This window comes from Oncorhynchus nerka, linkage group LG5 (genome assembly GCF_034236695.1).
Source record: "Oncorhynchus nerka isolate Pitt River linkage group LG5, Oner_Uvic_2.0, whole genome shotgun sequence".
Classification (NCBI taxonomy): Eukaryota; Metazoa; Chordata; class Actinopteri; order Salmoniformes; family Salmonidae; genus Oncorhynchus; species Oncorhynchus nerka.
In genome coordinates this window covers 48,711,267-48,739,047 of record NC_088400.1, presented here as the reverse complement: position 1 = coordinate 48,739,047, position 27,781 = coordinate 48,711,267, and the positions used below count along the sequence as shown (strand labels likewise).

The 27,781-nt window shown below is 43.9% G+C and overlaps 1 protein-coding gene across 4 annotated transcripts in view; it reads left to right on the top strand.

Moving 5' to 3' along the window:
• Positions 1 to 24,609, top strand: part of LOC115129571 (GPI ethanolamine phosphate transferase 2-like) — a 130,661-nt gene extending 106,052 nt beyond the window's left edge. For all 4 annotated transcript variants that reach the window (XM_029660090.2, XM_065018711.1, XM_065018712.1 and 1 more), the window contains 2 exons: positions 2,105 to 2,265; positions 21,611 to 24,609. In XM_029660090.2, coding sequence (XP_029515950.1) covers positions 2,105 to 2,265; positions 21,611 to 21,833 — 384 coding nt within the window. In that variant the 3' untranslated portion in view covers positions 21,834 to 24,609. The remainder of the gene's footprint in view (positions 1 to 2,104; positions 2,266 to 21,610) is intronic.
• The last annotated feature ends 3,172 nt before the right edge of the window (positions 24,610 to 27,781 follow it).

The following is a 27,781-nucleotide window of genomic DNA, read 5'->3' as shown; positions in this document are numbered from 1 at the left end:
TTGTTATCGTTACTTGTTTTCGTACGGAAAAATACGATTTTTTTTTGTCTTGTCTCAATAAAACTATAACCTAGTCCTACTGTAGGCCGAGTTGAACAACCCAATGTCCTGAGACTCCGATTGTAGCCAGTCCATGGTCAGCAGCGTACCACCCTGCATCCCACTGCTGAATTGCTTCTGAAGCTAAATGGGGTTGATCCTGGTTGGTCCCTGGATGGGAGACCAGATGCTGCTGGAAGTGGTGTTGGAGGGCCAGTAGGAGGCACCCTTTCATCTGGTCTAAAAAATACCCAAGGGCAGTAATTGGGGACATTGCCTCATGTAGGATGCTGTCTTTCAGATGGGATGTTAAACGGGTGTCCTGACTCTCTGTGGTCACTAAAGAGCCCATGGCACTTATGGTAAGAGTAGGGGTGTTAACCCTGGTGTCCTGGCTAAATTCCCAATCTGGCCCTCATACAATCACGGCCACCTAATCATCCCCAGCATACAATTGGCTCATTCATCCCCCCTCCTTTCCCCTGTAACTATTCCCCAGGTCGTTGCTGTAAATGAGAATGTTTTCTCAGACGACTTACCTGGTAAAATAAGGGTTAAATAACAAAATACATTTAAATGGTCAGCTGTGTGGAACTTTTGAACATACATTGCCTTCAGAAAGTAATCACACCCCTTAACTTTTTACATTAGTTTTTTTGTGTTACAAGGTGGGATTAAAATTGATTTATCGGCATAGTTTTGTCAACAATCTACACCAAATACTCTGTAATGTAAAAGTGGAAGAAAAATTCTAACATACTGTATGTCAGAAAAATATATATTAAAATAAAACACTAATATGTCTTGGTTACATAAGTATTCAACCCCCTGAGCCAATACATGTTAGAATCACAGTAACTACAATGTTGTTGATCCAGCCTCAGTTTTCTCCAATCACAGCCATTAAACTGTAACTGTTTTAAAATCACCATTGGCCTCATGGTGGAATCCCCGAGTGATTTCCTTCCTCTCCAGCAACTGAGTTAGGAAGGACACCTGTATCTTTGTAGTGACTGGGTGTATTGATACACTATCCAAAGTGTAACTAATAACTTCATCATGATCAAAGGGATATTCAATGTCTTCTTTTTACGTTTTTACCCATTTACCAATAGGTGCGCAGCTTTGCGATGCATTGGAAAGCCTCCCTGGTCTTTTCGGTTGAATCTTTGTTTGAAATTCACTGCTCGACTGAGGGACCTTACAGATAATTGTATGTGCGGGCTACAGAGATGAAGTAGTCATTCAAAAACCATGCATTTCTTTTGCAAAGTGTGTCCATGCAACTTATTTACTCCTGAACTTGCCATAAAACAAAAGTAAACGGTTGTGATTACTCTCGAAGGCACTGTACATGATCCACTCATATGGTGTTGGGTTTGTCCGTTGGAGGGTGGCGTTGCCCTGGCACACACAGGTCCTTTCACACACACACACATACACACCCAGGCGAGAGAGAGGGGAGCTAGTGGCCTTCATCAGCCAGTGAATTAATTCAGCTCCCGCTGCAGTCGCCGAGAGCTCTTCCATCACATCTGTGTCACTCCTGAGCCCTCGTCAGGAAATGGAAAGGGGAATGAGACTGAGCCAAAGAGAGTGGGGAGGAGGAGAGATGAGGTGGAGGGGAAGGGAGATTTCACCCAGTCACTGCAACCCTTACAAGGCCAGAGAGTTGACAGACAGCGAGCTTTGAATAGCTAGCTACCTGGGAAGTGGAGGAGCATGCAGGAGACTGACACATTTTATTCATATCAGCTTCTGACTTCTTTCAAAAGTTAACATTGAGTGTATTGTGCAATCTTCATATATACAATGGGGAGAACAAGTATTTGATACACAGACCTCTACATGCTTTGTAGATCGGCAGTGTATCGAATACTTGTTCTCCCCACTGTATGTTAATTTTAGGTTAACTTGTGTACTTTGTCTAACTAAGTTCCTTTAGCGACGTTACTTAGCTACTTTGTCTACTTCGTAATAAGTTAGCTAAGTAAGTTAAGGTTAGTTGTGAAAATGAAGCTTAATAAAACGTACGTCTTCTGTTTGGCTGTTTGTCTGTCTGTAGGGGAACTCCAACAGCATAGCCACTGTGGACATCTCGGTTGGCTTTGTGGGACTGGAGAGCTACGTAGAAGCTCCGGCTGTCTTCCTCACCGCCCTCAGCACATACGCCGGGCCCCTGCTCTGGGCTTCCCACCTCATCTGCTACCTCAGCTCCGAAAACAGGTCAGTTACTGTACACTCACGCCAGTGAATGTCATTAGTGATGATTCATTCAGAAGTTAATTCATTCCAACTTACACTGATTCACAACAGCCCAGGAACCAGCTAACCATATGTTTATCTTGGCAATTTTGTGTTTATCTTACTGTAGCAGACCAATGATAAAGTAAAAGATTTAGCAAGATTTTTCAAATGAGTTATTATTCCAGTATAAAATGAAAAGACTTGAAATTGATTATTTAGGATGCCCATATACTCAAAAACATTGACTCTGCCTAAAACAAGAGGCTGGCGAAACAGTCCAGTTATGGAATTTCAATTAATTCACGGAAATTGAATTGAGCACGACCATACCATGATACATAAAGCCGAAAGGGGGAAGAAACCCAACATTTCAACAGAGACAAAGGACTCTGTATATTCCTCCCATCTAGCATGAAACTGCAGTGTGTAATTATTGGGACAGGATCATAATGCGATGACGATGATGAAGACGACGACGCCTTGGCCACGTGCCAATTTATTATGGAATTAAAACAGCGGTGCAGCAAGCTACCCCTGGATGTTATTTGCAAAAGAAGCGAGAGATCATTTTGAACATTTTGTACACCGTTTTAATGCCTTGCGCCTCTAATTGATTTTCTCATGAATTCATACAACAGGTTAGTCACCTAGAGCACAATTCAAAGAGCATAACTTAAAAGAAAGAGATGATTAATAAATGAGCGAGGTGTGCTATGTATATACATTACGCTATGCATCACAGATTGTGTGTTAAAGAGCTGTAAGCAAAGTTATGGAATGGAAAGAAGGAATGGGGCACGCAGAGGAAATCAGAGAGCTGTTTGTTGGGTGGACGTTTTTTTTTCTTCCCTTTTAAAGGGGCCTTTTATCATTAAGCTCCTGTAAGCCTCTTTGTTACTGGCATCTAATTCCAATTAGGCTGAGTGATAACTAGCTTCATACCGCAATCAAAGCAGAGCGTAAAGCCCAGTCCAACATGGGGGCCTCCTTCTCTCAACGCACACCAGCCTTTCAATAATTGATGAAAACGATGGCTGCTGAGTTGATCCTCTCTCCAGGAGCCGTCGTCTTGGAGAGAGAAAAGAGGACACACACACATGCAGGAAGTATTCATACCCCTTGACTTATTAGACATTTTGTTGGGTGACAGCCTGAATGCAGAATGGGTTTATTTGATTTTCTTCTCACCCATCTAAACACAATACCCCATAATGACAAAGTGAAAACAGGTTTTTAGAAATGTTTGCAAATTTATTGAAAGTGAAATCGAGAAATATTTAATTTACATAAGTATTCACACCCCTGAGTCAATACTTTGTAGCACCTTTGACAGCGATTACAGCTGTGAGTCTTTCTGGGTAAGTCTCTCAGAGCTTTCCACAACTGGATTGTGTAACATTTTCTCATTATTATTTTCTAAATTCTTCAAGCTCTGCCAAATTGATTGTCAAATCATTGCTAGACAACCATTTTCAAGTAGAGTTGACCTTGTGTTCTAGGTTATTGTCCTGCTGAAAAGGGAATTAATCTCCTAGTTTCTGGTGGAAAGCAGACTGAATCAGACTGAATTCCTTTGGATCTAAGCACAATTTTGTCTGTGCTTAGATCCATTCAATATTTTTTATTCTCCTGAAAAACTCCCCAGTCCTTTTAACAATTACAAGCATACCCATAACATGATACAGCCACCACTGTGTTCAGCAAGTTTTTAATCCTGAACTTAATTAGACTTGATGAATACTGATTGACACAACACATTTCAGCTTTAAATGTTTTATTAATTACTTAAAAAAAAAATGGAAAACACAATTCCACTTTGATATTATGGGGTATTGTGCGTAGGCCAGTGATAAAGAAAAAGCTATATTTTATCCATTTTAAATTCAGGCTGTAGCACAACAAAATGTGAAAAAAGTATGTATGTCCTTGTCAAATCTGTGCAGACTGCACCCAATTGGAAAATAGATGGTGCAAACACATTGCCAGGGCTGTGTTTCTGAGTGTCAAAAGGGGCCAGCTCTCTAAAGATCAGTAAATTCAACTTCTTTAGCTCCAGAGATCTAGAGGTGGTATCCCTTAACGCACATCCTGTATCCCACACTCCTTTACAAGCAGTCATCCCTCTTTAATCCTGCTCCCTGGAGGATAGGGTCAGGATAGAGGTAGCGCACCAGATGAATACTAAAGACAGCCCAAAAGGAGGACGGGAAGTAAAGTGAGAGGGAGAGGATATGGGACAGGCTTGGAAGCGCATTACTAATGCCTGATCTCGTTTCCAAAGAGGGGATGCCCTTCAATTACTACCTCTTCAGGTAGCTTCAGGTAGAAACCTTTGCCTAGGACATGACATTAACTCTAGAACTGTCTTAGGCCAACAGCCACCGACATTCTGATTTTGTAAAAAAAATAATAATAAATGCCCCAAAAATTGCAATGCCCTCCTCTTTCCCTGATTTTTCCTAAATATTTATATTTGACATTGCTCAGTTGTCAGAATTGTTTTAAGTAAGACAAATGTGCCAAAGGGCATTGGTACCCATGTGTCACTCTCCTCACTGAATGAATGTCGTCACTGTTTGAATCTACAAATGAACTTGATCAAATGGATTACACTTTAGTGTTTTTATGATAAGGAAAACCAAAATAGGCTATAGGCTTACATTTTTCACTAGGACTTTGTGGAGTTAGACTCAAGGATATGTTTTGTATATCTTAACTATTTTAGTTGTATTTTTAGATGGATATATTTCCACTAATAATTGCAATTCATCCTTTTACAATTGTTGATGCACTATTTATCAAGCCTTGGTGCTTATGTTTGCGCATCTTGCAGGTTGATATGCATCTGACGCGTATGCTAAAGGGGATGCCCGGCAACTTTTTCTAGCGTGTACTTATAGGCTGAAATGCCATTAATTTCTAGTGTTAACAGACACCTGATTTGCCAGATGCAAGGCAGGTGTCTCCTGCGGCATAGGAATGGGGATGTATAGAGATGAGAGATGTGACCACCACAGAGAAGACAAATGTACACTGCTCAAAAAAGTTCAGGGATCACTAAAATAACACATCCTAGATCTGAAAGAATGAAAAATTCTTATTAAATACTTTTTTCTTTACATAGTTGAATGTGTTGACAACAAAATCACACAAAAATGATCAATGGAAATCAAATGTATCAACCCATGAAGGTCTGGATTTGGAGTCACACTCAAAATTAAGGTGGAAAACCACACTACAGGCTGATCCAACTTTGATGTAATGTCCTTAAAACAAGTCAAAATTAGGCTCAGTAGTGTGTGTGGCCTCCACGTGCCTGTATGACCTCCCTACAACACCTGGGCATGCTCCTGATGAGGTGACGGATGGTCTCCTGAGGGATCTCCTCCCAGACCTGGACTAAAGCATCTTCCTGGACAGCTCAATTGGATTCAGGTCTGGGGAACGGGCGGGCTAGTCCATAGCATCAATGCCTTCCTCTTGCAGGAACTGCTGACACACTCCAGCCACATGAGGTCTAGCATAGTCTTGCATTAGGAGGAACCCAGGGCCAACCGCACCAGCATATGGTCTCACAAGGGGCCTGAAGATCTCATCTCGGTACCTAATGGCAGTCAGGCTACCTCTGGCGAGCACATGGAGGGCTGTGCGGCCCCCCTAAGAAATGCCACCCCACACCATGACTAACCCACCGCCAAACCGGTCATGCTGGAGGATGTTACAGGCAGCAGAACGTTCTCCACGGCGTCTCCAGACTCTGTCACGTCTGTCACATGTGCTCAGTGAGAACCTGCTTTCATCTGTGAAGAGCACAGGGCGCCAGTGGCGAATTTGCCACTCTTGGTGTTCTCTGGCAAATGCCAAACGTCCTGCACAGTGTTGGGCTGTAACCACAACCCCCACCTGTGGACGTCGGGCCCTCATACCACCCTCATGGAGTCTGTTTCTGACCGTTTGAGCAGACACATGCACATTTGTGGCCTGCTGGAGGTCATTTTGCAGGGCTCTGGCAGTGCTCCTCTTTGCAGAAAGGCGGAGGTAGCGGTCCTGCTGCTGGGTTGTTGCCCTCCTACGGCCTCCTCCACGTCTCCTGATGTACTGGCCTGTCTCCTGTTATCGCCTCCATGCTCTGGACACTACGCTGACAGACACAGCAAACCTTCTTGTCACAGCTCGCATTGATGTGCCATCCTGGATGAGCTGCACTACCTGAGCCACTTGTGTGGGTTGTAGACTCCGTCTCATGCTAACACTAGAGTGAAAGCACCGCCAGCATTCAAAAGTGACCAAAATATCAGTCAGGAAGCATAGGAACTGAGAAGTGGTCTGTGTTCACCACCTGCAGAACCACTCCTTTATTGGGGGTGTCTTGCTAATTGCCTATAATTTTCACCTGTTGTCTATTCCATTTGCACAACAGCATGTGAAATTTATTGTCAATCAGTGTTGCTTCCAAAGTGGACAGTTTGATTTCACAGAAGTGTGATTGACTTGGAGTTACATTGTGTTGTTTAAGTGTTCCCTTTATTTTTTTGAGCATTGTATTTCTACTGGTTATGTAGTTCTGTTATGTAATCATGCATCGTTTTCTTCATGACACCTGTGCATTCTGTTAAAACATGTAGATGTCAGGCTTAAAATTACCGTAGGTGGAACAATCTGAATTCCTTGATTAATTATATATCTGATAAGTCCGACCCCATGTCTGAGTAATGTGGCCTGTTCTGCATTTCAGGAAGTGATGTCACTGAGTACTGCCCCTATATATGTGACCGACCGGCTCAAATCGGTCTTATGTAGCAACATTTGAAATTGTGTGTTTTACATTGGATAGAAGTAGAGACTCAGAGCTACAAAATGATATATCATACACTGCATTTTTTTTATTTGACCTTTATTTAACTAAGCAAGTCAGTTAAGGACAAATTCTTATTTACAATGACGGCCTAGGAACAGGGGATTCTGTTACTGGCCCAACGCTCTAACCACTAGGCTACCTGCCGCATGAGGAACAATGGGGAAGTAATTCTGGTTTGAGAGTTGACGAACTTGTAAACTCTCTTTTGAGAAAATGGCCTTTGAATATTTTGGTACCTACTGGAGAGCTCTCCTTTGTCTACACCCATTCAGCATTGTTCACGCCCTATTAAGCTAGCCCCACCCATCTCTTTAAGGATTCACATGTGAGGTCATGTACTAAACAGTGAGTAGTGTAGTAAAGATTAAGACTAAAAGTGGTAGTCGTCTACAATAACAAAACATTCCAGGTAAACAGAAAATATTTTATAAATATTAGATGACTCTTACCCAGACACGCTTGTCTAAATTGATGGGTCATGTGAAAGAAATGCTATAACCCCCAGCCACATCTTGCCAAGTGGACGGGTCTCTACAGAAGGTGTAAACGGTACACCCAAATGGTTACTTGTATAGTAGTAGTATCTCAAATAGATAGTGTCAATATAAAGAAAAAATACATTATGTACACAAACAATATCAATAACGATCGTGGTAGATGAGGTAGTTGTATGCATACAGTCAGGGGTAAAGTGGCTAAGCAGCAGGATGAATAAATAATATAGCAGCAATGTATGTGTGTTAGGAGAGAGTCATGTGAATAGAGGTACTTCAGATAGTACTGATGACTGGTCCGTCCGAACCACACATGAAGAAGGGAATCTACATTCGGAGAGCCTGTTTCTGTCCTGCCCTTGACTTTGGTGCAGGGCATGTGATGCCCATAGCCTCTTCGTCGCTAAACTCCCACATCTTCTCAAAAATATACATTTGTCTAGCTCTGTCCAGTCCAGGTGGTGCTTGTCCAGGCAGACCATCTATGGGGAGGAAGGATCAGCTTTGCGCAGCAGCTGAAACCTGGTCCCCACTGAGAACGCTCCTTGGCGACAACAACACCAGGCTCCAGAGCATTGAAGCTGTAAAACAGGAAATAACAAAAATAATTAAGACATTACAACCTTGCACAACATCAATTCATCTCCCAAGTTTAGATAAGAACAACAACCTCATACAATGCACTGAACAACAACCTTGCTGGTACTGCTTGAACTGTGGCAGCGGCCTGAAGTACGGAGTCAGGTGTTGTTGCCAGCCATAGCTTTCCACCAGCACCGTACCATCCTCTAGTCCAACCAGCTGTGGGATGTTGACCCCTGTCACAGTGCTGTCCTTCACAAAACCAATAAATCTCAGACAAAGTGTTCACTCCGGTCTTTCTGAAGTGCTGCTTGATGAGGGCGAAGCACCAGCCGGGGGCAAACTTGGTGTAGCCTCTGATCAGGAAGTGAAGGTCCAGACTGTGGTGGAGTATGTGTATGTTCCGCCAGGCACAATACCAGAGCACAAACGTGTTCTTGTTTTGGCCACTGCAGTTATCACAATTCAGGTGAACACGTGTTTCCACAACTCCGTGGTTGGTGAAGAAATGGTGCATGTAGTTGATGACTGCGCTGCTGCCTTTGCTGGATGACATGCCTACATCAATCAAGTAGTTGACTTGTTGTGGTATTCCTTCACAGCAGACACCAAACAAGCCACACTTGCGAGGAGTTAAAAAGTAGATGGGACCTGGCTGCATAGGGTCAGAAGGATAGTGCACCTGCAAACAACAAAAGAACATTAAGATAAGTTAATGAAAAGAAAATGCAATGTAAAACGTGATATCATTTTGTAATGCATCGTTATCAGTAAGTTTCACTTGCCTACAAATGTGCAGAGCTGCAGCACTGCATACAGAAACATAATCTTGGAAACTGGAAGTTAAAATGATAACACACGTACCTCTGGAAAATACAGAAGTAATGTGAGATCAATAAAAGTGGTGCCAGTCATGTTGGTCAGTTAAATAATGAAAACGTGTTGTTTATGCTTTACATACCAAGTGTTCCATTCCTTGTAGAGACGCCACACTGCTGCTTTTGTCACATGGGATGGCAGCAGCTTTCCACCAAAGTGTTTGTGTCCTGGGGGGCGTCCTTATAACACTATTGCATTATCATCTGTGTAGTTGTTAATGACGTTTCACCACTCACTGCAAGTCCTCATGCTTCAGTGTAAGCTGTGCTTGCTTGGGCCAGCTCTCTTTTTGAGACATTAGACCATTCTCCTTGAATGACTGGTGGAAGAGAATCAGGCGTGTTCTACTGATGCTGAAAGACAATTTCCAGAAACAAATATTTTGGCATTATTATACAATAGATAGCTGTAATCACCGTCAGACACACCTGGCCAACTTGATGGGTCATGTAATCATCCGGCGTAGTGGTCTTTTGTTTAGACATGCTAGCTAAACAACGAATCTTAATCCTAATCCATAGAGTACTAGCAATACAAACCGATTGTCATAGCTAACTAAAGTTAACCAAATAGGTTCAAAGGTAGCTAGTTAGCTGGCAAACATTAGGCCATAACTAGCCATGTGAAATGGCATTCTGAGATAACATTACTACACACAGATCATAAACGTAATGTAAGCTAGCGAGCCAGCCATCTAATGTCAGCTAGCTAGCTAACACTATGCTTTGATTTGCAATGAAAACAACTTTCTGACGAACGTATAGTATCTGAAACTGTAGCTAGACTCTTACCCTTATACATGGATGAATGCTTCACGGAAGACTGCAACTCATTTCATTAAATTAGACTTCCTGTGTCGTTTCTGTTGCTTGGCCTGTTGTTGTGTCAAGTCACTCTGGTTCAAATTGACCGTGTACAATGCCATAAGAATCATCTTAAGCTTAAGCCCCCACCCAAACTCTGACCATTTCACTCACCCTAGCAGAGCTGGTTAGGCTGTTTTCATGTTATCCAGAGTATTGGTCACTAACTGTGCTCCTAGCAACAATTTAATTTAGCTTTTCATAAATTCATCAGTTATTCTGCGCTCTGGCACACAGACGAGAGTGCTCTGAAACAGTTGTTGCAGTGATGTTCTATTGAAATGGATACTTGCATAGTGGAGTCTTAATAAATCCTCTTGGAACTACCCATCCCGGATCCGGGAGCGTTGCCATCAACTGACACTAATTAACATAACGCAACCGACATAAATATTACTAGAAAATATTCATGAAATCACAAGTGAAATATATTGAAACACAGCTTAGCTTTTTGTTAATCACCCTGTCATCTCAGATTTTGAAAATATGCTTTACAGCCAAAGCAAGACAAGCATTTGTGTAAGTTAATCGATAGCCTAGCATAGCATTATGTCTAGCTAGCAGCAGGCAACCTGGTCACGAAAATCAGAAAAGCAATCAAATTAAATCGTTTACCTTTGATGAGCTTCGGATGTTTTCACTCACAAGACTCCCAGTTAGATAGCAAATGTTCCTTTTTTCCAAAAATATTATTTTTGTAGCCGAAATAACTTCGTTAGTTCTTCACGTTTGGCTGAGAATTCAACCGGAAATTGCGGTCACGACAACGCCGAAAAATATTCCAAATTAGCTCCATAATATCGACAGAAACATGGCAAACGTTGTTTATAATCAATCCTCAAGGTGTTTTTCAAATATCTATTCGATAATATATCAACCGAGACAGGTGGCTTCTTAGTAGGAAAGAGAGAAACAATGGCCGCATTTGTCTTTTACGCACAAAACACTCTGAGAGACTCCAGCTGACCACTGACGCAATGTTGACGTTCAGGCTCATTTTTCAAAATAAAAGACTGAAACTATGTATTGTGACACTAGACACATTAGGAAAGTCATAGAAAAAGGAATCTGGTTGATATCTCATTCGCTGCTCAATAGGGACGCATAGGAACACAGAGCTTTCTGAAGTCCCTTCCTGATTGGATTTTTCTCAGGCTTTCGCCTGCAATATCAGTTCTGTTATACTCACAGACAATATTTTTACAGTTTTGGAAACTTTAGAGTGTTTTCTATCCTAAGCTGTCAATTATATGCATATTCTAGCATCTTGTCCTGACAAAATAGCCCGTTTACTTTGGGAACGTTATTTTTCCTAAAATGAAAATAGTGCCCCCTAGATTCAACAGTTTTAATATGTGATTGTTTTTTTGTTTTTTAAAGCTGCGTTAGACAGGATTACCTACTGACCAGCTCAAATAGACAGAAGCGTGCTATATGGCTGACCAATCCAAACTCATCTCTCGGCATGTCCAGCCCACACCTTATCTCAGCCAATCATGGCTAGCGGGAAGGTTTCCCTTTTTCTGTGGCTTAACCAACTAGGCTAATTTAAATATTTTATTCATATTTACAGATGGCATACAAGTTTGTTATTAAGGCACGTGAAAGTTCACATGTTCGAGAAGGCATTTATGCCCCCCCAAAAAAACATTTTTATAAAAAAAATATATGTTTAGAAACGCCTCTCCTGTGAAGTAGTGACCTGCGACATACGCCTAGTTTCCTGAAACGGGTCACATATAGGACCTTCCACCCCCACTTGGGATATGGATGGATGCCTGATGAAGACCTAAGGGTTGAACCGTTGTTGTAAATAAATATCACCTGGGAGCATGAGCGGCAGTGTGCAGCGTTTTCCTTTCTGTTTTCATTGGGTTTGCCAACAACTCCAGCACCTGCGGAAAGTACCTGGATGTGCTGTTGTAGAAATTCTTACACAGGGACACTCAAAGTCCATCTTAAATTAGTCATTGTTTATTGTCAGCGCACTGGAGAGGTTCCAACCGACTTAATGCACCATATGAATGTCTGTCAGAGGCTCTGCTGTCTGCTATACACAGACAAGTTATATTTGCATGATTTAACATGATTAATTCATCATTACCGTTTTGTTTCATTCATGTGACCGACCAATACTGGTTTGTAACATGTGACAGACCAGTACCTCACAAGGCTTCTTCTCTCTATGCTGAGACCTTGAAACTGAGATATCTTTCGTTCTCAAAACAATGTATGGAGAGGTTCCAACCGACTTAATGCACCATACTGCCAAATTGCAGATACTGATAAGTGAAGATTCAGTCACTTGCATGAACACAGCAATTGGTTATTAGAACAGCACATGTGTTAAATGTCCATCACAGTGCGTATGTTCTTCAGCTTTTGTACATGAACTCTCTACCATACAGCACTAATTTTTGAGACTCCCCTTTCACAAGTCTACCTTTCTTCTGATATATTCCCGGATCATAATGAAGGACTCGCTTTTTGATGAAACTGGCCCAACGACAGATTGCAATGCAGACTCAGTTATCACATCTCTCAAGAATATACAGGTCCATGAGACAAAACAATATTATCATGTCACCTTAAGTGATTATCTAAGACAAAAAAGATGAAAGACAGAAATGGATTATAGATACAGAAAACACCAGTTCTTGGTTCGAACAATCCCTCTTTTTGTGACCGACTGAAATGACAGAACAATTGAGCACGACTAGAGATCAAGTGACACAGTTAAATGTTGATCGAGAAAGCAAGATCACCCATAAGGACAAAAGAGAGAACATTCTGACCAATATGGAAAACATTTGTGATAAACTTGCGGAAGAGACAAAGACAAGTGGAGCATGATACTGCTGTAATTCTGGAGGGATGGCCGGAGACAGCCAATTGGCACTCCCCCGCGGGCAAGCTGGAAGGGTAAACGCCAGCCCAGCCGTAATCCTAGAGGGCCACTAATGTGGCAATCAACCAACTCCCTCACATCTGACTCCAGTGACCAATCCAGAGCGCCTTCTTTTTTGGGGAATCGAATAGGCCGTCATCATGACCACCGCCAACCCTGCTTCCCCGCAAGAAATGCAGGAGAGGACTACCCAGGAAGATGGCAACACATACATTATTGATACTTACCCACAATTGAAACCCATTTTTAAATATACCCCCACATATGGTCTTTAAAGGACCCCCAAAATGTGAAAGACAATTTGGTTAAATCTGTCAAGGTTCATGGAGGGATATTACAAATGTGTCCAATGTCCTCAATGCAGCTTTATGTACAAACGCAACTCATTTACCCACCCCCGCACAGGACAAAGATTTAAAATCAAGGGCCTAATTACCTGCATGTCCTCCAATGATATTTACATGTTCAAATGTTCTTGTCATCTGTCTTACATAGGGAAAACCCATAGAAGCCTTAAGACACGGGTCAGTGAGCACCGCAACAATGTGTAAGGGCTATTTTATCAAGAAGGAGAGTGGTGGACTGCTGCATCAGATGACCTGGCCTCCACAATCCCCGACCTCAACCCAATTGAGATGAGTTGGGATGAGTCAGACCGCAGAGTAAAGGAAAAAGCAGCCAACAAGTCTTGGCGGACAGAAGACACAGCTGAGGACACACATTCCCAGTGCAGTCAATGCTACCTGCTACATAGGCAGCATGAGCAGCACTCAACACATGCCTGGAGGCTTGTGTGCCTGGAGCGTATATTTCATCTCTGAGTTTATTTCCTATGAAGAAACACTTGTCTCTGAAGAGTACACTACACACACAATACAGCAACTTGTCATATGCCTCTGGTGTAGAAGTAAAAACAGATCGGCAGTACCAGTCAAAAGTTTACACACCTACTCCTGCAAGGGTTTTTTCTTTATTTTTACCATTTTCTACATTGTAGAATAATAGTGAAGACATCAAAACTATGAAATATCACATATGTAATCTTGTAGTAACCAAAAAAGTGTTACACAAATAAAAATGTATTTTATATTTGAGATTCTTCAAAGTAGCCGCAAAACCATCAAGCACTATGAGGACCGCCACAGGTAAGGAAGACCCAGAGTTACCTCTGCTACAGAAAATAAGTTTATTAGAGTTATAAGTTTCAGAAATTGCATCCCAAATAAATGTTTCACAGAGTTCAGTAAACATCAACTGTTCAGAAGAGACTCAGGACTTCATGGTCGAATTGCTGCAAAGAAACCACTACTAAAGGACTATTTATCGTATTTCGTCGTCCTAACGTAGTCTACACTGCTATCTGCCCAGCAGCTAGCCAGCTAGCAAACGTCCACCGTCTACCGAATAGCAGCACTGTAGAAACTATTACACTCAACTGAACGACTTGATTAGTGTAGTGTTAGCTAGCTACATAGTTGTCTTTGCTGTCTTCGTATCCAAGATAATTGTGTAGTTTTAGAGTGATTATCTTAATTTACTGAGGTTAGCTAGCCAGCTATTTGTCGTCCTTAACGTAGGAGACACTGCTAGCTAGCCAACAGCTAGCCAACGTCTACCGAATAGAACTTCCGCACTCAACAACCCGGTCGCATTCCGCTTCGCTCCACAGGTAGTATCACATTTTCATTTCATTTCATTACAGTACAACGGTTTGATTTGTTTGATCGTAGCTAGCTACATAGCCGTCTTTGTATCAAAGATAATTGTGTAGTCTAGAGCGATTTTCTAGGTTAGCTAGCCAGCTATTGTCATTCTTTTAACGCAACGTAATGTAATCAACACTGCTAGCTAGCCAGCTAGCCCCCGAATAGCAGCACTGTAGAAACTATTACACTCAACGGAACGACTTGATTAGTGTAGTGTCAACAACGCAGCCACTGCCAGCTAGCCTACAAAGTCAACAACGCAGCCACTGCCAGCTAGCCTACTTCAGCAGTACTGTATCATTTTAATCATTTTAGTCAATAAGATTCTTGCTACGTAAGCTTAACTTTCTGAACATTCGAGACGTGTAGTCCACTTGTCATTCCAATCTCCTTTGCATTAGCGTAGCCTCTTCTGTAGCCTGTCAACTATGTGTCTGTCTATCCCTGTTCTCTCCTCTCTGCACAGACCATACAAACGCTCCACACCGCGTGGCCGCGGCCACCCTAATCTGGTGGTCCCAGCGCGCACGACCCACGTGGAGTTCCAGGTCTCCGGTAGCCTCTGGAACTGCCGATCTGCGGCCAACAAGGCAGAGTTCATCTCAGCCTATGCCTCCCTCCAGTCCCTCGACTTCTTGGCACTGACGTAAACATGGATCACCACAGATAACACTGCTACTCCTACTGCTCTCTCTTCGTCCGCCCACGTGTTCTCGCACACCCCGAGCTTCTGGTCAGCGGGGTGGTGGCACCGGGATCCTCATCTCTCCCAAGTGGTCATTCTCTCTTTCTCCCCTTACCCATCTGTCTATCGCCTCCTTTGAATTTCATGCTGTCACAGTTACCAGCCCTTTCAAGCTTAACATCCTTATCATTTATCGCCCTCCAGGTTCCCTCGGAGAGTTCATCAATGAGCTTGATGCCTTGATAAGCTCCTTTCCTGAGGACGGCTCACCTCTCACAGTTCTGGGCGACTTTAACCTCCCCACGTCTACCTTTGACTCATTCCTCTCTGCCTCCTTCTTTCCACTCCTCTCCTCTTTTGACCTCACCCTCTCACCTTCCCCCTACTCACAAGGCAGGCAATACGCTCGACCTCATCTTTACTAGATGCTGTTCTTCCACTAACCTCATTGCAACTCCCCTCCAAGTCTCCGACCACTACCTTGTATCCTTTTCCCTCTCGCTCTCATCCAACACTTCCCACACTGCCCCTACTCGGATGGTATCGCGCCGTCCCAACCTTCGCTCTCTCTCCCCCGCTACTCTCTCCTCTTCCATCCTATCATCTCTTCCCTCTGCTCAAACCTTCTCCAACCTATCTCCTGATTCTGCCTCCTCAACCCTCCTCTCCTCCCTTTCTGCATCCTTTGACTCTCTATGTCCCCTATCCTCCAGGCCGGCTCGGTCCTCCCCTCCCGCTCCGTGGCTCGGCGACTCATTGCGAGCTCACAGAACAGGGCTCCGGGCAGCCGAGCGGAAATGAGGGAAAACTCGCCTCCCTGCGGACCTGGCATCCTTTCACTCCCTCCTCTCCACATTTTCCTCTTCTGTCTCTGCTGCTAAAGCCACTTTCTACCACTCTAAATTCCAAGCATCTGCCTCTAACCCTAGGAAGCTCTTTGCCACCTTCTCCTCCCTCCTGAATCCTCCTCCCCCTCCCCCCTCCTCCCTCTCTGCAGATGACTTCGTCAACCATTTTGAAAAGAAGGTCGACGACATCCGATCCTCGTTTGCTAAGTCAAACGACACCGCTGGTTCTGCTCACACTGCCCTACCCTGTGCTCTGACCTCTTTCTCCCCTCTCTCTCCAGATGAAATCTCGCGTCTTGTGACGGCCGGCCGCCCAACAACCTGCCCGCTTGACCCTATCCCCTCCTCTCTTCTCCAGACCATTTCCGGAGACCTTCTCCCTTACCTCACCTCGCTCATCAACTCATCCCTGACCGCTGGCTACGTCCCTTCCGTCTTCAAGAGAGCGAGAGTTGCACCCCTTCTGAAAAAACCTACACTCGATCCCTCCGATGTCAACAACTACAGACCAGTATCCCTTCTTTCTTTTCTCTCCAAAACTCTTGAACGTGCCGTCCTTGGCCAGCTCTCCCGCTATCTCTCTCAGAATGACCTTCTTGATCCAAATCAGTCAGGTTTCAAGACTAGTCATTCAACTGAGACTGCTCTTCTCTGTATCACGGAGGCGCTCCGCACTGCTAAAGCTAACTCTCTCTCCTCTGCTCTCATCCTTCTAGACCTATCGGCTGCCTTCGATACTGTGAACCATCAGATCCTCCTCTCCACCCTCTCCGAGTTGGGCATCTCCGGCGCGGCCCACGCTTGGATTGCGTCCTACCTGACAGGTCGCTCCTACCAGGTGGCGTGGCGAGAATCTGTCTCCTCACCACGTGCTCTCACCACTGGTGTCCCCAGGGCTCTGTTCTAGGCCCTCTCCTATTCTCGCTATACACCAAGTCACTTGGCTCTGTCATAACCTCACATGGTCTCTCCTATCATTGCTATGCAGACGACACACAATTAATCTTCTCCTTTCCCCCTTCTGATGACCAGGTGGCGAATCGCATCTCTGCATGTCTGGCAGACATATCAGTGTGGATGACGGATCACCACCTCAAGCTGAACCTCGGCAAGACGGAGCTGCTCTTCCTCCCGGGGAAGGACTGCCCGTTCCATGATCTCGCCATCACGGTTGACAACTCCATTGTGTCCTCCTCCCAGAGCGCTAAGAACCTTGGCGTGATCCTGGACAACACCCTGTCGTTCTCAACTAACATCAAGGCGGTGGCCCGTTCCTGTAGGTTCATGCTCTACAACATCCGCAGAGTACGACCCTGCCTCAGACAGGAAGCGGCGCAGGTCCTAATCCAGGCACTTGTCATCTCCCGTCTGGATTACTGCAACTCGCTGTTGGCTGGGCTCCCTGCCTGTGCCATTAAACCCCTACAACTCATCCAGAACGCCGCAGCCCGTCTGGTGTTCAACCTTCCCAAGTTCTCTCACGTCACCCCGCTCCTCCACTGGCTTCCAGTTGAAGCTCGCATCCGCTACAAGACCATGGTGCTTGCCTACGGAGCTGTGAGGGGAACGGCACCTCAGTACCTCCAGGCTCTGATCAGGCCCTACACCCAAACAAGGGCACTGCGTTCATCCACCTCTGGCCTGCTCGCCTCCCTACCACTGAGGAAGTACAGTTCCCGCTCAGCCCAGTCAAAACTGTTCGCTGCTCTGGCCCCCCAATGGTGGAACAAACTCCCTCACGACGCCAGGACAGCGGAGTCAATCACCACCTTCCGGAGACACCTGAAACCCCACCTCTTTAAGGAATACCTAGGATAGGATAAAGTAATCCTTCTCACCCCCCTTAAAATATTTAGATGCACTATTGTAAAGTGGCTGTTCCACTGGATGTCATAAGGTGAATGCACCAATTTGTAAGTCGCTCTGGATAAGAGCGTCTGCTAAATGACTTAAATGTAAATGTAATAATAAAAATAAGAGACTTCCTTAGGCCAAGAATGCGAGCAATGGACGTTAGACCGGTGGAAATCTGTCCTTTGGTCTGAGATTTTTGGTTCCACAGCATTCTGCAGCGATACGCCATCCCATCTGGTTTGCGCTTAGTGGGATTATCATTTGTTTTTCAACAGGAGAAGGACCCAACACATCTCCAGGCTGTTTAAGGGCTAATTGTCCAAGAAGGAGAGTGATGGACTGCTGCATCAGATGACCTGGCCTCCACAATCACCTGACCTCAACACAGTCGAGATGGTTTGGGATGAGTTGGAATGCAGAGTGAAGGAAAATCAGCCAACAAGTGCTCAGAATATGCAGAAACTCCTTCAAGACTGTTGGAAAAGTATTCCAGGTGAAGCTGGTTGAGAGAATTCCAAGAGTGTGCAAAGCTGTCATCAAGGCAAAGGGTGGCTACTTTGAATAATGTCAAATATAACATATCATTTGATTTTTTTACCGCTTTTTTGGTTACTACATGATATGATTCCATATGTGTTATTTCATCGTTTTGATGTGTTCACTATTATTCTACAATTTAAAAGAAAGTAAAAATGAAAAAAAAAAATTAAATGAGTAGGTGTGTCCAAACTTTTGACCGGTACTGTATATACAAACAACCTTCCTGATGTAGTTAAGCTGTTAGTGTTGGAGACAACATTTTACTGATGTCCCGCAGGGACTGATTCTTGGTCCACTTCTTCCCTTATACGTGGCTGTACTGGTATTACCGGTGTTCCATGGGGTTTGATTCTTGCTCCACTTCTTTCCTTATACATGGCTCCCACTAAGCAAAATCATTTCTGAACATAGTGTCGACTTTCACACCTATGCAGATGACGCTAAAATGTATTTAGTACTTGATAATGTTTAGGTTCTAAACCCATTGATTAACTGTTCATCTAGCATTGTCATTGTCAGAGTAGATACTACAAATGTGAATGTCAGTTGATATAAATCAATATGGTTTGTGAACTAAAGAGATTTGAGATTAAACATCAGCCAGTGCAGTTCTAGACTTGTTTTAATACTTTTCCTCTGCCCAAAAAATGCAAGGGTGTTTGTGTGTGCGCTATGTGCATTCATCAGGGTTTGTGAGAGAGAGAGAGAGAGAGAGAGAGAGAGAGACGGACACATTCAGTGTGTGTTACTGAGTACAGTCATTTATGTTGGCACCTACAGGGGTGCTTGTGTAGGGACTTTCACTGATTATGCGAACACACACCCAAACAATCCCACACACACCTTTTGATTCAACACCTACCCTAAATTGATTGCACTACTGAAAAATTGTGCCACCATGGGATGGTCTCCGATAGAGGTGTCAGTCAGTCCCTCACCCCCTGGTCAGTAAGGGACAAGGCGCTCATAATGTCCATGAGGCCGACAGATCCAGGACAGGGCCAGACATCGGACCCAGGGCTGGTGCTCGGTCTGGTCATGGGCCCAGGTTGATGCTGGACTTGTTCTCCGGGACGGCATTGAACATCGGGACCAGAACTGGGGTCTGGTCTGATGCTGGCAGTTACAGGAGAGATAGTGAAGACTTGGACGCCGACTGGGACTCTGACTGTGGAGTCGGCTTGTGTGTTAGATCCAGGCTAAGCAGGTCTGCAAGAGCAGAGGGTAGTGTAGCGACCAGCACTGGAGTTGATTCTGGTCATGTCTGGTCCTGGAGAGACACTAGCAGGAGTGTCTGTTGAGGTGGTGGCTTGGGCACCGGTGGCTGCGAATCTGGTCCTGCAGGTTGATAAGGTTGGTTCACTGCCGGCTGCTGGTCGGGCTGCAGCTCTGGTATCGTCTTTGCTTCTTTGAACTCTGCTGGTCATAGGGCAGGGTGCAGCACTGACAACGGCTCAACTGGCTCGGGTGCTGCTTGTGTTGGCACCGACTGGGGTGCGGAGTGGAGTTCAGCCAGCTGCTGGAAGACTTGGGCCTCGGTATTCATCGTGGGGCAGGCTCAAGCACTGACAGTCGCAGGTCTGGCTCCACCTCTGTCATCGGTTTTGGCGTCTGAAGCGCATTGGATAGGATTGGTTGAGGCTCTGGCAACTTCTTGGCTGGCTCAAGGACTGGCTATGGGAGCTGTTGAGGCTGGGTTGGTTCTGGCGCCGGCCTGGGTGTGAATGGATGCCTGTCGGGGCTTCAGTCTGGGTGGCAGGCCTGGCTCGAACTCTGGCAGCTGCTTGCCGGACTGGCACTTTGGGACCGCATGATTTGCTGGAGTGCAGGGTGCTACGTAGCTGTCTGGACGTACTGGAGTCCTGGTGAATGTGTGTGCCTGACGTGCCAAGGAGCTGGTGAGAGCACTAGCTGGAGAACCTCCTGGGGCTCTTGTGACCACTGGACATTCTGGAGTCCGGGTGGTAGCTGAACTGGCTGGCGGGCCGGTTGCCACTTGACACGTGTGAGTGGTGACTGGACCAAAAGCAAAGCCCCCCAAGCCATTCGAGGCTGCTGCAATACCTGGTACACAGGACACAGTTGGTCGATCCTGTGGTACTCGAGGACAAGCGGTGCAGTCCCTGATGGCGACAATGTTGCAGTAGGGGGACATTGTCCGCATGGGGGGCCTCTCCGTGGACTCGATCTGCTACTCCCCAGTCCTTCTATTCACGCCGGCATGTGCGCCTGGTCTGGGGCATGGCATATGGCATGAACTGCATCCTGTCAGTAGTGGTCTAATCCAGGACAATTGCATCTATCCAGAAAATGAAAAAGAGCGCCACCTTGTGGTGGTCTCCAATAGAGGTGCCGGTTTAGATATACAGTAGGTGCAACTGTCCCGTGTCCCAGTAAGAGGACGGAAAATGAACAGTAGGAGACAGGGATACAATTCACACTTTATTACCACACTCAAGACAGGAGACTGTGTGTGCAAGCAAGCAGCTTGTACACACTTCTCTGTATTTCCGACTGTTTTGAATGAGAAATTATCCTACCATATCTGCCTTTCGTTTGAGTTGAAAGGCTGTCGTGGAAGGTCATATCCTATACCTTCTACATGCGCTGGCATCCATCCAGCCCTATCTGAATAGACAATTAGATCACATTATTTTCAGAGGTACCAAGGTCGCCTTCATGTTAGAGTCGATGGTAGGCTAAGGCAACCATAAGCATTGAGACGGCCGAGATACAAGTCCTCAGGAAGAAATGCTGATGAAGGCATGTGCCTCAAGGCTAAGAGAATTGCAGTAGGCTCTGTCTACGAGTCCAAGAGTTCAATAGAGTTTGTTTTCTATCAAGTACTTTAGATGTGGAGGTTGACCGTGCACATGGTGTTAAAACGTGACCTATGAGATGCGAACCTCCAATCCTGTGATTGTCCCATGCAGTATTTATTTATTTTTGTCAGGTGCACATTTGTGGGGGGTTTTGACTGCTCGTGGCATCTGTTTTTCCATTGTTCTGACAACCAAATGAGATTCAAATCAATTTATCTCCCTTCTCTCCCACTGTATCTCTTCACCCTCTCCCATATCCCCCTCTACCTCTCCTTCTCTCTCCAGGAGCTCAGTGGCGGTCGGCCATGGCTGCTACTGCTTGGCCCTGCTGCGCTCCGTGCCGGCGGCAGCCTACGTGGTACTGGTCACGGCTCTGCGCTACCACCTCTTCATCTGGAGCGTCTTCTCGCCCAAGCTGCTGTATGAGTCCATGCACACACTGCTCACCGCCGCAATTTGCCTCTTCTTCACCACCATGGAGCAGAGCGGCAGCTCCAGCAGGCCCTAGAGTCCCCACATCTCCGAGTACTCTCAGCTTCCAGGAAAAGGGGTTAAGGAGAAGGGCCAAAGGACAAATACTATGATAATGGGTGGTCCTGATACTGTCGTCGTTGACTTCTGGATGCCCTACTACACCCCGGAGGTATGAATGTAGGTGTGAATGTACTGTCCCACTGCACTGGAGTTCTGGGACAGCGGCATTCACCTTTTGGAAAGCAATATATTTTATCTATGGTATCAAACAAAACTTATTTAGTAAGATTATTATTTTGATGTGTTGGTTGGTTCTACTGAAGTCTGTTGTGGTGTTTATTGAGCAGAGCTGAACATGAAAGGTAACTTAATGAATTATTTCATTTGAATGTGTCGAAAGCGCAATCGTGAAGGTATACTGTAAGTCCCTTGAAATTGGATTTGTATTCATTTTTCTTTCTGTGTTATTGTTTGTTTTGTTTCCGTAGACGAGTAAGTGCTTCTATTGACCACCGTTTCTCTGTAGTGCTTTATGCCAGTTGCATTATACTGTGTTTCCTCCATGCGCTTTAATCAATACAGTGACCACATTATCAGCACAGGGACTTTGTCGATATGCTTTCCAACCGGGCTGTATTTTCCATCTCTTCAATGAACTAACTGAGTTGAATGGATTCCCTTTGTAGTTGATATAGATCTGCTCCAAGCTAATAACAAGCCATACTTTCCTCCCACTTTACTTTCAGGTATATATGTATATATCTTCTTCTTCTTTTTTTTTTACTCTCGGGGAATATATTGAAATTCAGTCAAATCTCTGTTAATACAGTGGATTTTTACTAATATTCAGATGAGAATTGATTCTGGGTGAATGCTGTTAATCAAAAGATAATTTAGATTTAGCCGCTGTGTGGGGATAAAGGTTCATTGTTGTTGGGTAAGGTGATATACATTTTCCATCTTTTGATAAATAAATTGTGTCCGAGGCAATATTTCACTTATATTTCTGTATTGCTCATTTGATTTCTAATGTTAAAAAAGGGTTATGTAACGCCAATCGACAATTTGATTTCTTACCGACTTCTGCCAGACTTGTGAAACCTAATCAGAGGCAATTGGGAGGCGTTGCCCTGACACACTAATTCAATTTTAAATTGAAATACAATTAAAGTGTTGTTTTTTTATACATTTCTGAAGATATCGCCTAGGAAAATCTTGTGAATACTGAATGTATAAAATGGTTAGTTCCAGTCACACAATCTGTTTGGATAACTTGCGAAGAACTTGAACGGAGATCCATATTCTGATAAAAGGCTCTCCATGTACAATAATAACATTACTGTAGCTGTTTGCAAGTCTGGTAAATAAGCATATGAGATTGCAGCAAATCATACAACTTTATACATATAACCTTAGATATGTGATTGTCGTGTATTACTTATCAATTCCCAACTATTCATGTGTTAATTAAGATAATGTTGATTTTGTTTTTTTGTGCAAATATTTTGTTACAGTACCAGTCACAAGTTTGGACACACTTACTCGTTCAAGGGTTTTTCTTTATTTTTATTATTTTCTACGAAACTATGAAATAACAAATATGGAATCATGTAATAACTAAAAAAAGTGTTAAACAAATCGAAATATATTTTGTATTCTTCAAAGTATCCACCCTTTGCATTGTTGACAGCTTTGCACACTCTTGGCATTATCTCAACCAGCTTCACCTGGTATGCTTTTCCAACCGTCTTGGAGCAGTTCCCACGTATGCTGAGCACTTGTTGGCTGCTTTTCCTTCACTCTGCGGTCTAACTCATTCCAAACCACCTCAATTGAGTTGAGGTCAGGTGATTGTGGAGGCCAGGTCATCTGATGCAGCACTCCATCACTGTCATTCTTTGTCAAATAACCCTTAAACAGCCTGAAGGTGTGTTGGGCCATTGTGCTGTTGAAAAACAAATTATAGTCCCACTAAGCGCAAACCAGATGGGTTGGCGTATCGCTGCAGAATGCTGTGGTAGCAATGCTGGTTAAGTGTGCCTTGAATTCTAAATAAATCACTGACAGTGTCACCAGCAAAGCCCCCCACACCATCACAACTTCTCCTCCATGCTTCACGGTGGGAACCACACATGCAGAGATCATCCGTTCGTGGTTTCTTTGCAACATTTCGATTATGAAGGCCTGATTCACCCAGTCTCCTCTGAACAGTTGATGTTGAAATATGTCTGTTACTTTAACTCTGTGAAGCATTTATTTGGGCTGCATTTTCTGAGGCTGGTAACTCTAATGAACTTATCCTCTGCAGCAGAGATAACTCTGGGTCTTCCTTTCCTGTGGTGGTCCTCATGAGAGCCAGTTTCATCAATCATGGTGCTTGATAGTTTTTGCGACTGCCCTTGAAGAAACTTTCAAAGTTCTTGACATTTTCGAGATTAACTGACCATCATGCGTAAAACTAATGATTGACTGTCGTTTCTCTTTGCTTATTTGAGCTGTCTTTTACCAAATAGGGCTATCTTCTGTATACCACCCTACCCAACCTTTAACAATGCACACCTGTTAATTGAAAATGCATTCCAGGTGACTACCTCATTAAGCTGGTGGAGAGAATGCCAAGAGTGTGCAAAGCTGTCATCAAGGCAAAAGGTGGCTATTTTGAAGAATGTCAAATTTAAAATATATTTGTATTTGTTTGACACTTTTTTGGTTACTTCATGATTCCATGTGTGTTATTTCATAGTGTTGATGTCTTCACTGTTATTCTACAATGTAGAAAATACTCAAAATAAAGAAAAACCCTTGAATTATGAGTAGGTGTGTCCAAACCTTTGACTGGTACTGTGTGCGTATATATATATATATATATATATATATATATATTGTTCTTTGATATTTCACTACTTATATAGGGAAATAAGGTCTGACAGTATCCAGATTTCCATTAAACCTATCTCATGTGAATTAAATCATATTGTCTAAAAGGTTAATGTAGACATTGAAACCGGAAAGTACCTACTGTCACCAGCAAACAGCCAAATATTTTAGAAAATGGTAAGATTCAAATGTGTTTGACAAATTATCCACTTTAATGCAATATAAATGTTTTTTAGATCATTTTGATAAACTGACCAATTATGTGATGCTATGATATGAATGATAAATGATGCGCATAATGTACAGGAAATTATCCTTGACAGATCGTCACTCTTCATTCAATCCCATTCTTCATGAGATCTCACTTGTTGCCAGAGCTTCAGGGTGACTTCCATCATAAACTGTGCAAGTTGAAAATTAAATGTATTATACTTTACTATATTAAAGTATACATTATTTATACTTTATTATATCATCATTTTATAATTTAATCTTTAACCTCTTGAGGATGTTCTCTCAAACATTGCAATTTCACATACATACAGTATGTTTTGTGTATTTGGAGAAAGAAAACAGGGCTTTTGCAGGAAGTGATGAGATGTCATGAGGTCCAACTATTATAAAGAAGGGATACACCATCCATTCTCGTTGGCGATTAGTGGGACTGTCATTTTTTTTAACGGGACAATGAACCAACACACCTCCAAGTTGTGTAAGGGCTATTTGACCAAGAAGGAGCGTGATAGTGTGCTATATCAGATGACATGGCCTACGCAGTCACTCGACCTCAACCCAATTGAGATGGTTTGGGATGAGTTGAACCGCAGAGTTCAGAGGAAGGAAAGGCATCCAACAAGTGCTCATCAAGTGCTGATGTCTTCACTATTATATTACAATGTAAAAAATTTGAAGAAAAACTCTTGAATGAGTAGATGTGCAACCTTTTGACTGGTACTGTATATATATGAATATAAAAAATATATACAGTTGAAGTCGGAAGTTTACATACACTTAGGTTGGAGTATTTAAAACTCGTTTTTCAACCACTCCACAAATGTCTTGTGAACAAACTATAGTTTTGGCAAGTCGGTTCATCCTTGGGAGCAATTTCCAAACGCCTGAAGGTACCACGTTCATCTGTACAAACAATAGTACGCAAGTATAAACACCATCAGGGCTTTGCGATGGCCACTCCAGTACCTTGACTTGGTTGTCCTTAAGCCATTTTGCCACAACTTTGGAAGTATGCTTGGGGTCATTGTCCATTTGAAAGACCTATTTGCTACCAAGCTTTAACCTCCTGACTGATGTCTTGAGATGTTGCTTCAATATATCCACATACTTTTTCACCCTCGTGATGCCATATATTTTGTGAAGAACACCAGTCCCTCCTGCAGCAAAGAGCCCCACAACAAGATGCTGCCACCCCCGTGCTTCACGGTTGGGATGGTCTTTTGTTTGCAAGCCTACCCCTTTTTCCTCCAAACATAACGATGGTCATTATGGCCAAACAATTACAATTTTGTTTCATCAGACCAGAGGGCATTTCTCCAAAAGTACGATCTTTGTCCCCATGTGCAGTGCAAACTGGCTTTTTTGGCGGTTTTGGAGCAGTGGCTTCTTCCCTGCTGAGCAGCCTTTCAGGTTACGTCGATATAGGTCTTGTTTTACTGTGGATATAGATACTGTTGTACCTGTTTCCTCCAGCATCTTCACAAAGTTCTTTGCTGTTGTTCTGGGATTGATTTGCACTTTTCGCACCAAAGAACGTTTATCTGTTGGAGACAGAATGCGTCTCCTTCCTGAGCGGTATGATGGCTGCGTGGTCCCATGGTGTTTATACTTGCATACTATTGTTTGTACAGATGAACGTGGTACATTCAGATGTTTGGAAATTGCTCCCAAGGATGAACCAGACTTGTGGAGGTCTACAAATGCCAGATTTCTTTAGATTTTCCCATGATGTTAAGCAAAGAGGCACCGAGTTTGAAGGTAGGCCTTGAAATACATCCACAGGTACACCTCCAATTGACTCAAATTATGTCAATTAGCCTATCAGAAGCTTCTAAAGCCATGACATCATTTTCTGGAATTTCCCAAGCTGTTTAAAGGCACAGTCAACTTAGTGTATGTAAACTTCTGACCCACTGGAATTGTGATACAGTGACTTAAGTGAAATAATCCGTCTGTAAACAATTGTTGGAAAAATTATTTGGGTCATGCACAGAGTAGATGTCCTAACCGACTTCCCAAAACTATAGTTTGTTAACAAGACATTTGTGGAGTGGTTGAAAAACGAGTTTTAATGACTCTAACCTAAGTGTATGTAAACTTCCGACTTCAACTGTGGGTACTGAATGTCAGAAAGCTTGGCCCCAGTGATATACTGGGCCGTACGCACTACCCTCTGTAGCGACTTATGGTTGGATGCCGAGCAGTTGCCATGCCAGGCGGTGATGCAACCGGTCAGGATGCTCTCGATGGTGCAGCTGTAGAACTTTTTGAGGATCTGGGGACCCATACCAAATCTTTTCAGTCTCCTGAGGGGGAAAGGGATTGTCGTGCCCTCTTCACGATTTCTTGGTGTGTTTGGACCACGATAGTTTGTTGGTCATGTGGACCTCAAGCAATTTGAAACCCTCAAGCCGCTCTACTACAGCCCCATCGATGTGAATGTGGGCGTGTTCGGCCCGCCTTTTCCGGTAGTCCACGATCAGCTCCTTTGTCTTGCAGACGTTGAAGGAGAGGTTGTTGTCCTGGCACCACACTGCCAGGTCTCTGACCTCCTCCTTATAGGCTGTCTCATCGTTGTCGGTGATCACTGTTGTGTCTTCAGCAAAGTTAATAATGCTGTTGGAGTCGTGCTTAGCCACGCAGTCGTGGGTGAACTGGGAGTACCGGAGGGGACTAAGCACGCACCCCCGTGTTTAGGATCAGCATGGTAGATGTGTTGTTGCCTACACTTATCACCTAGGGGCAGCCCATCAGGAAGTCCACAATCCACTTGCAGAGGTAAGTGTTTCGTCCCAGGGTCCTTAGCTTAGGTGATGGGTTTTGTGGGCACTATGGTGTTGAATGCAGAGCTGTATTAAATTAACAGCATTC